The 13,691-nt window shown below is 32.1% G+C and overlaps 1 protein-coding gene across 1 annotated transcript in view; it reads right to left on the minus strand.

Annotated features, from left to right (window-relative positions):
- Positions 1–12,742, minus strand: part of LOC148270862 (rho GTPase-activating protein 6-like) — a gene marked incomplete at its 5' end in the record, with an annotated part of 34,040 nt that extends 21,298 nt beyond the window's left edge. Inside the window, one exon of the mRNA XM_088242121.1 lies at positions 12,542–12,742. Within this exon, the coding sequence (XP_088098247.1) occupies positions 12,542–12,742 (201 nt within the window). The remainder of the gene's footprint in view (positions 1–12,541) is intronic.
- Positions 12,743–13,691: the final 949 nt, after the last annotated feature.

Raw genomic sequence — 13,691 nt, forward strand, 5'->3', positions numbered from 1 at the left:
GCCTCACTCCGTCCACCCCACCCCGCTTTACCCCCACTATCCAACCCTATAAGTACCTAAGTACTTATCTGTATAAAATATTATGTTTAGTTGATGCTTACACCAGATGATGGGTATTTCAGAATACCTGAAACTAGACGTGTTCTAATATTAAACTGGTGTGTGGTATATGTTTATTAAATAAATAAAGTGTTTTATTTTAAATTTACACAAAATACACTAAGAATTCACCATTACACTCACATACTCATAAGAATTCACCATTACACTCATCACTCAAATTACATACATTACATATTATTATTATAAATCAAATTTCTCTTTTGAAATTTTGTATTACTACCAAAATCTACGCATTAATGAAATTTTATCGACTTCTCTTGGTTTAAAATCTTCTCCTTATATTGCTTTTTCAAATTTTAAAGATTACCTGCTATACTTGTTATTCCTTCTTTATTTTTTATTTTTTCTCTGCTGCATTGGCATGTTTTTATACTTTTAAAATACTTTTAATTACTTATATTATATATGTATATAAAATCAATATATTGCTGCTCTTACTATAATGTGTCATTAATTTTGAAGATGTTTTTTAAATTGACCTAAATTTACTGTCTTATATTTCACTTAAAGATTCTTCTCATCGTTTCTTTGAATCCCTTAAAATAAATATGCGTATATTTATGTTTTTCCTTTTTTTTAAAAAAATGTTATTACTATTTTATTTTATTTTTACATCTGAGCATGTTTTTCATTCTTTATTTCTATTCTTAATTTTTAATTACTCTTACAAATTTTCTTCATTTTTAATATTATTTCCATTTATAAATACTCACTACAAACTACAAACTTTAAAATATATTTTTTTCACTTAAATTTTAATTTTTAAACAACTTTCATTGATGTTTTTATTTTTCCTTCTCTTTTTTATACTTTCATAATTAACCTTACATATAATTGCTTTTTAATATGGAAACTTTACTGGTCCATTAGAATTAAGTCTAATTGTGTAAAATATTAAACTTTGTAATTGTACTGTATGTTTCCTGAATAAAAGCAAATAAAAAAATAATAATATTATCATATGTACTTACATAACATAAACCAAACTCACTTATATTCACACACATTACTTATACTCACAAAATACTTACATATAAATATCTACATACAACACACGCAGCAAGAAGCTACCTAGAACGAAGTTCAATCACTTTTTAATGATTAATATATCTACATCATTTCCTTTCCGCATCTAATGGTGCATAGGGCACTGCATTGGTACACCAATCGCAGCGTATCTTGTTCATTTTTTTGTTACATGATAGTAAAATGATCAGTCTTACGCTTCAGGTACCAGTCCAGGGACCATTATATATTCTAGTGTGAAAACAACAACAACAACAAACCATCATGGCGTTTCCCCGAAGGGCTGGGCAGAGAGGATAAAACGCCATATCACTCTATCTTTGCATGCAGACCTCGCTTCCTCTAGATTCATTCATCTTCTCATGCACGCACGCCGATTATTCCTACTTTTGACATGTCCATATTAAAGTATTTGATGGACTTGATCGTGCCATGTCTTTCTCGGTCTTCCTCGTTTTCTGCATCCATGAACACTCGCATCGTAGATCCTTTTAGCCGTTCTTTTGCTGTCCATTCGCTCAACATGTCCAAACCAACGCAGCATCCCTTTCTTGATTCTGTCGATAATGGTTGTCTCAGCTTTACACATTTCACGGATCTCGACATTTGTGCACCTATCGTACATCGTTTTACCACACATTTGCCCGAGGGATCGCATTTCGACAGTATTTAACCTACTTTCATCATCAAAACTCTCTTTCAAATAAATGTTTCATGTCTACCATACCGGGAATCAAACCCGAGACCTCTTGAATGGTAGGAAAACGCACTGACCATCACACCACGAACCCGACAAATATATAGGAGACTATTATTATCGTTAATTAATCCTAAATAATGTATTTTTAATGTACATAAATACGTTTTATTTTTTGGCATTTTTTATATTTTATAAACGGTGATGAGAATGTGAGTAAAAAAAATCGATAGTGGATATACAGGGTGTTCTTTAAACCCTGTCACATCCGAAACCACGATGATCAGTATGAGCAAGAAGACATATTGGCACATTAAAATATTTTTTTAATGCAAATATTTTTTACAAAAATAAAATATCAAATAAAACAAATAGTTGCCTGCTTCTGCAGGGGTGACTATAGAAGGGGGAAGGGGGGGAATCTGATACACTGTCAGGCACGCGGCCACGCCCCCCCGCTTCTCCCCTGCAGAAGTCAGCAACCATTTGTTATTTTTAATATTTTGTTTTTTTAAATTTTCTTTATTCAATTTTTTTTTTAAATATGCTAACATGTCTTCTTGCCCATACTTATCATCGTGGTTTCGGATGTGACAGGGTTTAAAGAACACCCTGTATAACTGATAGATGTAATATATAATTTTAAATATAATTTATAGCGATGTTTTTACTCAACCGTATCTCTTCGGATATCGACGTCTTTCCTGTGACTGTAAGAAAGTTCAGAGAGTATTGCTACCATTTATTCTAATTACTGGGTATTTTTATTTCAGCACGTTTTACGTTCAGATTCTATTGTCAATTTTCCTCGTGTTACGCATCAAATAAATCAATTAAAAAAACGAACTTCTGTAGAAGCACTGTGCTAATGAAAGTTAGAATAAATTGTAAGACTTTACAAGTATTAAGTTATTTTGTCAATATTTCATGTAAGATTAATGTCCGTATTCAAGAGACGAAACTCAAGGCGAGGAAAGCTGTCCCCACCTTCAAGGTATTCTGCCTTTGAATACGAGCATAAATCAATAAAACACTCAAAGCTCCTGAAAATTGTGTTCTTCTAGTTGCCTATAATGACAATGGCAGGCGCTTTGAGCCGAATACACCTTACAATAATCGTCCAGTTTTTTACTAAGCCTTTTTTAAACAACAAATTTAGAGATAATGAGAAAAAAAGTATCGTAATGGTCACTTGAAATCTAATATAATTGATTTATGTGTGAACAATGATTTAAGTCTACTGAAAATCGTTTATTAATATTAAAATTGAATTTAAAATTTTTCAACAAGTAATGTTTAGTGATGGTGTGCATTGGCAAAATGTCAGTTTTATTCGTAGGATGTTTAGGATAGCTATCTGATAGACAAACATTATAATTGATCATTGAGGTATATAATACATTACAAACATTGAAAGGATTGAAAATGTTTAACGAAATTTTTTTAAATACCTAAATTATTAAAAAAATTAAACGCTTTGCACTTACAGCCAATCTGCTAAATAAAATGGATTTTTTACCCTCGAAAATAGACGCACTATATCTGAATTATGCTTTTTATATAAATTATTAAATAATAAAGTAGACTCTTTTAACCTTAATGTCCCCTTTCGCGTGACAAGAAATAGGTATTTATTCCATCTGCCAGTCTGTAGCACTAACTATGCACAACACTATTTCCCCTATTGTTTTTGCTCAAACTATAATGTTTTTTATTCATCTATTGATATATTTTACATGCCCCTTAATTCATTTTAAAATAAATTAAGACTCGTTTTTTCTAGCTGCGATACGCTTCCACCGAGCAACCATTTGCATTTTTTGATATTTTATTTAAAAAAATATTATTTTCATTAAAAATTTATTTTAATGTGCCAATATGTCTTCTTGCTCACACTGATCATCGTGGTTTCGGATGTGACAGGGTTTCAAGAACACCCTGTATATTGACAAAGACTTGGTAATAAAAGTGTAGCATTCTCGTGATTGCTGCGTGAGTTGCGTGTTACTTATGCAACAAAATATTTTAATCTGTAAAATACATAACATGTATAAAAATCTATAAATAAAAGAGATATAAAATGAGTATTCATAAGCAGGTATCAATTCTCGTTTGTAGATCGTGGAGTGTTGCCAGGTAGCTGATTTTCAAGAATTAAACCAAACACCTTGTAATGGCTTTTTAAGTGACGTGTTAAAAGCCCAATTTTAACACAAGGAATTCTCGGCTCATAGGATTTATTCTTAGGAATACCGCGGCCGTAATAAAACCGTTGTTTCATTTCGACATTGACATTGCTGACGTCACGAGAAATTAGCCAAATGTCCCGAAAACCTGACATTCCGGGAATTTCGAGAAACCCGAGAAAATACACGATGCGGAAAATAAGATAGTGAAGTGCAATTGTAGCAGCTTTAAGAGCCACTGATTAATAAGATGAGAGGTGCATTCAAATACATATCGGGGTTTTTGTTTGGGTCTGTTAATATAATATGACGCGAGGAATTTACTAACATCATAAACGCGGGAAATGAACTGTCAAAATGTTAAAATGGCGGACATCCTCTCTTTTACTTTGCCTTTTACCAATATACTAATTACTTCAGCCTGCAACAAGCTGAGACACAAATAAAATAACGTTTTAAATATCAAACCAACCGTGCACATAAATAACTATGTTTATATCACAAAGTATTTAACGTGAAATAAAAAAAAATGAAATACAAGAAAAAAAGAGTGGGAAATAAATGAATATATGAATAGTTGTGTACAGGGTTTATGACATATTGTCATAACAGTGAGTAAAGATTATCATAAAACAATATATTTACACACAATACGTACACCGTGAAATATCAATTATTCTGTCTATATTTACACATTTATATTTCTTTTGTCGAACAGGAACTCTGGACGAGTATTTTCAAGTAGATGGCTACTCTCAGGTAAAAAACCCGAAAAAGGAAATTTAGTGAAGATAAGTCCGCCTTGTAATATAGTGGTTAGAGTGTTCACCTACTACGCTTGAGGTCCTAGGTTTGATTCTTGCTAGGGTGGATGCAACAAAAATGATCTATATCCAGAAATCGAAGAACCAATGCTGCCCTTTGTATCACTGGGCGCAGATAGAGAAACGATGGTGATATTTTACTAAGATATTATAATACGTTTATGGGCACGCACTCACACGCTGCATTTTAACCGCTTGCTACACCAAAACCAGCCAATGACAGGTCATGAGACCTGTTAATGCCCAGCATTACACATTCCCTTCTCAAAAATGTTTTCCCTCTCTGTTGCAATACATTTTGATACACACTAAAATATGTTATATGTAACTTTTATGGGGAACAAGAAATCAAAATGACATAAGTAGACTACAAAGACAGCAAAATAAATCATTAAAGTTAGTGTGCGACCTCCCTTATCTAACTGCAGCTAAAGAACTTTTTAAACAAACTTAACAATTAAATATAACTGAACTCTTTCAACTAAAAGTCTTTTTTTTCTTTCGATAAATTAGCCACTGATGTAATTGTAGACAAAAAACAAAAACTTGAAAATAATTGTAGTAAACATGGACACTATTATTATAAACTTATTTGATTTAAATTATTTATTGACAATTCTTGATGGAATTCCATTGTCATGATGTAATAACCTATATTTACATATAAGTTATTAATTTTAAATACTTGGTAGGAAATTTGAAAGGGATAGTGAGGTTACTTACTGACAGCATAATACATGTAAACAACGAATGTCTCGAACAAGTAGAAAAATTTGTGTATCTGGGAAACATGTTTTCAAGAGATGGAAGAGTAGAAAAAGATGTTGAAAGGAGAGTGAATGCGGGCAACATAATGAACGGAGCACTAATAGAAAAAGATGTTGAAAGGATAGTGAATGCGGGCAACAAAATGAACGGAGCACTAATCACAGTAATTGCTAATAAGAATATGTCAATCGAAGCTAAACTGGCAGTGCACAACGGAGTTTTAGTCCAAACACTAATGTATGGAAGTGAAACATGGAACTGGCAGAGAAAGGATGAAAGCCGAGTGAACGTGGTTGAAATGCGATCTCTTAGACGAATGTGCGGGAAATCAATGTATAACAGGGTTACAAATGGTGAAATCAGGGGAAAGTGTAGATCTGAGTCAAGTATGATTGATAAGATTAAGAAAGGGTCTCTGAGATGGTTCGGTCACATAGAACGAATGGACGACGAAAGCATGGTAAAACAAGTATATATGGCGAAAATGAACGGTAACGTTAGACGAGGGCGACCAAGGAAGACTTGGCATGATCAGATAAACCAAAATCTTAAGTCTGGTCATGTCAAAAGCAGACAGAACCGAAGGGCATGTATGACAAGATGTATGAATGTGGAAGAAGCTAGGAATGTATGCCAGGATAGACGTGTGTGGCGGTCCATTCTCACTGCCTACCCCTACGGCGAAATGGCGTGATGGTAGTAGTAGTAGTAGTAGTAGTAGTAGTAGTAGTAGTAGTAGTGGTACGCTTCCACTTATTTGTTTGACCAATTAGCGCTTTCACCCTCTAATGGGCATCTTTAGACTGGTAAATATTATACAGTGTAAGGATAATTTATATGAAACTAACTATTATCTTAAGTGACATAAATTATTGAAACATGTGTTGGCGGTGGACTGTAAGAGAGGATTGTATTTTATGAAAAACATTTATTGTTTTATTACAATGTACAGGGTCTAACTAAGGGGGCTAATAAGGGTGGGTTTTTGAATTCTATCTGCTGATTTGTTAAAATTCTATCGCTATTATTTTTTATCCTATTTATTTCTAAAATTTCTAATCTATCTAACTTTTGAACTTTATGACCTACATGTAAAATTTGTATGTCCTTTTGATTCGTCAAAATTATGTTTCAACTCATTTTAATGTGATGCATAGTTTGATATTTCGTTATTATGTGAAGCTAGATGTTCTTTAAGTCTATATTTAATTGCTCTCCCGCTTTGTCCTATATATGAACCAGGACACGTACATATTAATTCATATCTTCCTCAGTTAAAAATATTATCATGAACAGAAGAATATGAATTTAAAAAAGAAAAAAAAAATGGAAAATGAATGGAATCCGTGAGGGTTTAAAATATATATTTTTTTTAAAATCAAAAATTATCTGGCATTAATACCAAAGTTTCACAATATCCCATTGATTTGAACATTCTTGGTAAAAACCGAGCAGCGAAAATTCGTCTACGCCAAGTCATATTATAGAAAATAAGCTATACCATACATCATGTCTTTTAATCTGTAGATTTAATAACATGTATATATATTATTAATAATACCAACGTTCTCTATGCCATGCCGTTCTGATAATCCCACACGAATTATTGCATCTGAATAAAGATGGCACCATTGCCAAAGAAGAGACAAAACGCTTATAAATTAATATCGTGAATTCATACCTACGTAGAATCTATATTTTGATTTGTGAATTATTAAATAGGATAGGCGTATCATAAAACTAATTTGATTTCGTCTGCAATCAAAAACGTTTTAAAAACCAAGTATTATATTGACACTGCTTGTCCTCGAGTGATTTAATTAATTTATTGGTAAAATGTAGTAAAGAAAATTAAGATGTTATGAAATTTGAATGAATCATAGATAACAACAAAATTACTTTCCGTTGTTCTATTAATAATGAGGAAGTTCAGTGGTATTACTATATTTTTTTTATTTGTTGATGGACTTTCAAACTAAGCCACAAATATTTATTTGTTTATGTTATTAACATATTTATATTATCAGCGATACGGTTTTTTTCAAAGTTCTGTAACTTTTAAATTACTCCGCGTGTGACGTCTCAAGTTCTCTTCGACGAGTTTTGCCGGTGAAGTGGACTCCCGTAAACCAGGAATCTTTCACAACACTCGTCGGTTGATTCGGAAGAACTAGATACGTCGTTCAAAGTAGTTTGTTTTAAAAAAATATATTTTTAATGATTTTTTCATACATTTTCAAGAAATTTTGCAGTACAATTTAATGCTCTATTTTTTACCGCAAGCAAGAAAACATTTTTCATTTCCAATTTCCCGTAGCACTGAACTTTCTCAGTCCCGAATACAATAGGAAGTTATAGTTATATTTGATTGTTATTAAAAATCTAATTTTATGTGCGCGTAAATGTGTAAAAAAATCTGTACCCGGAGGCAGACGGATGCAAATCCAGAATTGGATGAAACGAGATTTCGATTTTCGTATCTAGTTTATGATCATGTCCATTGATTTTGAAGAAATGTTCGTTTTAAAATGAAAGAACCAATGTATTAAGATACTGAAAATACAAATTAATGTTCTAAATTATTAGAAAACACTTTTAAAGAGAGAAAGAGATTCTTTAGGCTATTTTTATACATTTGACGTTAGGATTTGCATCCGTCTGCCTCTGAGGTACAGAAATTAAGTATCTTCTTTAGTAATATATAATCAATTCAAAATGTTTTAAAAATAGTTGGATGAACGTACAATTTTTAACACGGAAAAAAAACTACAAAGAAAATTGCAGATAACTCTCTTAAATTTCCATTGTAATACGGGACCTGGGGAGATGTTCCAAACGCTCTCGCGGCCGTAGAAAAAGATTTTATCTCGTTTTATCATTGCTTTTTATGGTTTTATTGTTTTAAAGATATAATAGTTCATTTAGTTATATTTCTTCTCTGGTTTCCGTTACTGTTTTTACTAATTATGTTATGGTAAAAGGCATAAATGAAGAAAAAAAAACTAAACTAAAAAAAAGTAAACATTCCGCATTCCATTCAATGATACATAGGTTAATTAACGTTCCACTTGATGATACTCATTTTAAAAAAGAACTTAATACAATAAAACAGATTGCTAATAATAATGAACATAATGAGAACTTAATTGATAAAATATAGAATTTAAAGCAACAACGCAAACTTATAAATAAATATTTATATTATACTCCCACAATAAATAAAGCAAACCCAACTAAACAACGAAGGAGGATTCTTTTTATAAATGTCAATTTTTCTAAAGAATGATCTAATTCCCTACCATCTAACATTAAACCTGCATTCTACAAAACTAATAATTTGTGAACATTGGTAAAAAATTACAAAGACAAAGTTCATAAATATAATAAATTGGCATATATTAATTAAATTGTAATGATTGCGATTCAATCTTCATTGGAAAAACTAAATGAAACTTTAATATTATAGAAAAAGAACAAAGGTGCCTAAATAATAATATTTTTTTCTGAATCTGCAATCCATCTAATAGAAAATAAGAATACTTTCAATAAAGACACTGAATTTAAAAATTCTTCATGTTGAAAATCAAATATTAAAATTAGAAATCTCAGAAATTAATAAAGCGTTTCATAATAAGAAAACAATAATAAATAATTAAAAAAACAATATTTCTTTTAGCCCACTCTTGTCTAGTTTCGAACGTATCCATCTCATATTACCATCCTTTCAAGACAAAAAGACTTGATTTATTAATTTAGTTGACAGCATACTGATAAAATAAAATAGGAAATAATTCATTACTTAAAAATATCTTGAGAAAGAAGCTTGTTTAGCTTTGAAACCGGTCGGTGGAAAAAAATAAATCAATGGTTAAAAACAAAGTTACTTTATCAACAATATTTTGAGTTTGTTAAAATTTTTGTAGACAAGGACTGGATTCAACTCCCTGGGGAGCTGTTAACATAATTACAACAAAGATAAAGAACATTTTAGAGAAGGTAATATAGAAGTCTAGGCATCTACAGGGCTTATGACCTGTCTATAACATTACAAACATCAACAGATGAAAGAATTGAAGGAATATAGATTTTCAAATATGGACAGAATGGTGAATGTTACACAGTGTGTAAAGTGGCCCATGACAGGTTATAAGCCCTGTAGATGCCTAGACTTCTATATTACCTTCTCTAAAATGTTCTTTATCTCTGTTGTAATATGTTAAAGTTGTTTTATTAAAAAAAACAAACCTTCATTTTTTAGATATGACTTCTATCAGATCATTTTAGTCGGGGGCAGTGTCGAGTTTATAAATTTCTTCTGGAAAAACTGTTTGCTGATTACATATAACGCGCGAGTAAGGTCATCAAATGTAAATGTAAATGTAAAATGGAACGGCAGTTTGAATAATTCAATTCAAATAAATAGATGCCTCTCACAGATGACCGAAATAATCGGCTAGAAAATCCAAAACATTAAGTCGCAACTGTCATTTTTCCCGCTCACCGCCACCCGCGACTGCAGCACACCCACGCGAGCTTTTCACGAACTAAATAGTTCAAACGTTTCGCTAAGATCTGTCTACAAAAGTTGGATTAAATTAATAATCGTCAAATGGAATAATAAACATAATATATTAACATTTATGCATTAAATTTGTTTGGGTCAGACCGTCAGACCTAGTCCACCATCGCTGTGTTGCCAGCGTAAATAAGGTAGGTACTATTTAACGACCAAATCGTGGATTAGGTGCGTCACGATTTGGCAACATGGCGAATCGTTTAATAACCAATTTTACAATCGACAAGCAAGGTGAGATGAGGCGGTGAACGTTTGTGTAAATAATTATGCTAAAACGAAAATATAAAGATGAGCAACAGGTTAAGAAATTCTGATTTTAGCAAGGACCAACCCTGATTACAAATGTTAGTTAATGATTAATACTTATTATATTAAGTCCTGCTCAATTGAAAGCATACAACTCGTCAGCAGGTTCTTATATGTTGCTTCGAATTTTCATACTTAACCTACATTAATCATAATTTCATTTAAAAAACATTACATATCATACCATATTATATTACGTTAATAAAGATTAAAAACTATCATTAAAATAAAATACTTTTTTCTATTGGCTATAATTTGAGCACACGCCTCACTCCTGTAAGTATTTAACTGACTATTTTTAATATTGTCTGGTAATATGTTAAATGTTTTAGGTATACTGTATTGCAGTGTCCTTTTGCCATATTTATTACAATATCTAGGAACAGCTAGTCCTTCCATACTAGTAAACATGGTGTTGTTATCATATACCAATTTGTGTTTATACTCGGAGTGCGACGCATGCTGACAAATGAAGTTGTTCCAAAGTAGAGCCGTAACAGATAATTTATTTACAGATTTATACATTAACTAGCGAATCCGTCAGACGTTGTCCTGCCCAAACGGTGCGCGTTGGCTTGCCTGCTATTAGCTTGGAAAAATATTTTTAATTGATAAGTAGGTACCTAGGTACTTGTTTGTGATTAAATTTCAAAACTAAAAATAGTTAATAAATACTGAATTTAAGTAGGTACTTTTTTTATGGTTGAATTCCAAAACATAAAATAAATATTTTTTCAAATATCGCATTCTTTTTGCAAACGTCAAACTCCGGTCTTCTCACCAACAGAGGGGTGTACATATCTAGGAATGCGATTTTCAAAAATGTATGGAATGTCAGTTAATATTATTTGAGTATTACCAAAAATCCAGTAAAAGGAAAAAAATGGAAAGAAATTATAATAAATGTAAGGAAAGAATCTGATTGGGATCCATCGAAAGCAAATGTTGTTTGTAAACATTCAAAAACAAACTTTTTTCATGCACAAAAAAACAGCATCCTTCCATTTTTTTTGTACGCGCATTCTCGTCGAATGCAACCCTGGTAGATCTACGAATAACATATTTATGCTCCTTACTTCTATTTTACATATTAGATTGAAGATTTTTATATCTACGAACACGCGCAGCGCAAAGATCTATTTTTCTCTGAAAACCGCACGTAAATCGGTTAAGCCGTTTAGGAGGAGTTCGGTGACATCACACGCACAGAGGAATTATATATATAAAGACTAGCGGACCCGACAGACGTTGTCCTGCCGGAACGTTGGCTTACCTGCTATAAGCTTGTATTTTTTAAAATTGATAAGTAGGTAAATTATTAATATTATTGTACAAATAAAATTATTAATATTCTAATATTGAATCTAAGTAGGTACCTAGGTACTTGTTTATGGTTGAATTCCAAAACATTAAATTATTAATTTTTAAATACAGAGTTCTTTTTCCAAGTGTCAAACTCGGCTCTTCTCAGCAACAGGGGTGCACTTTATTCATGAATGCGATTTTCAAAAATGTATGGAATGTCAGTTAATATTATTTGAGTATTACCAAAAATCCAGTAAAAGGAAAAAAATGGAAAGAAATTATAATAAATGTAAGGAAAGAATCTGATTGGGATCCATCGAAAGCAAATGTTGTTTGTAAACATTCAAAAACAAACTTTTTTCATGCACAAAAAAACAGCATCCTTCCATTTTTTTTGTACGCGCATTCTCGTCGAATGGAACCCTGGTAGATCTACGAATAACATATTTATGCTCCTTACTTCTATTTTACATATTAGATTGAAGATTTTTATATCTACGAACACGCGCAGCGCAAAGATCTATTTTTCTCTGAAAACCGCACGTAAATCGGTTAAGCCGTTTAGGAGGAGTTCGGTGACATCACACGTACAGAGGAATTATATATATATATAAAGATGATATTGAAATATTGTGTCTCTGGCGGTATACATCTTTATGTAGTAGCAATTTGACCATAGAATCACTCACTTATGTATAAGTACTGGAGTGAAAAATCCAAAAATCCTTACCTGGCGTACTCTCTTCTTCGACGCCGACACCCTGAAGAGGCCTAGCGTGCGCAGACCGTGCCGCCGCAGGTGCTCCAAACAGCCTCCAACCAGGGCCGGCACGCGGGCTGCGCCCCGAGGGCACAGGTCCTCGGGAGCCTCCAGTTCGGACTCGGAGCTGGCCAGCCGGTCGCGGGAGGCTAGGCTCTCGCAGGAACCGCTCTGGAATGAGAAAACCTACATAATAAGAAAGGATATTTACTAAAAAAACTGGTTTCAAGGGAAGATCAGAAGTTCAAAGTTTTGATATTTACGAAGAGTGCCTTTCAAAACAAAGAAAAACTCTTGTACTTTTATAACAATGAAAAATATATCATTACCATTCCCTTTCCGCACCTAATGGTGCACAGGGCACTGCATTGGTAAACCAATCACAACATATCTTGATCTTTTTTTGTTACATAAAGGTAAGATGATCAGTCTTTCGCTTTAGGTACCAGTCCAGGGTCTATGAAATATTCTCGTATGAAAACACCTTTTTAAATAATTATTTCACATCAACCATATCGAGAATCGAACCCGAAATCTCTTGCATGGTAGGCAAACGCGCTGAACATTACACCACGAGGCTGACAAAACTATAAAATAATATAAATAATATTTGAGGGCGAATATAAATCAAATTAATCATGTTTATAAGGTTATTTTTTAGTTGATATGTGTCTTGTATTTTTTAGTTCCATGAAAAAGTTTTTTAAAAGTACATTTTAAAAATATTTTTTTTGTTAATGTTAACTTAAGTCTTTGATTTAAAAGTAATGTATCTTTTTTACAACTATTTTAGAAAATTGCAAAAATAACCAATACAGAAAATATCATTTTGATACTCTTTTTTTAAAAAAAAACAACAAAATTGGTCGATTTTAGTTAGGTATAATCAGTCCGACGTGGAGTTGTCTCTTTCGCAAAATATATCGGGAAGGCATCTGCGAGAGAGTTGCAAAAAAACTATGTCCCAATATCTATTCATCAAATTTCTTTGATACAGTCTAAATAAAAATTTAAATTTTTCTATGTGTAGGCCAGTTGCTCCAAGTATAGACAAAACGAGTTTCATAAAAAAAAACAAAACCATGGTCATCATTTTACTATTTGCACCCAGTGATGCATA

Source organism: Micrasema longulum, unplaced genomic scaffold, assembly GCF_059751315.1.
Source record: "Micrasema longulum isolate JH-2025_06_02 unplaced genomic scaffold, ASM5975131v1 h1tg003329l, whole genome shotgun sequence".
NCBI classification, from domain to species: Eukaryota; Metazoa; Arthropoda; class Insecta; order Trichoptera; family Brachycentridae; genus Micrasema; species Micrasema longulum.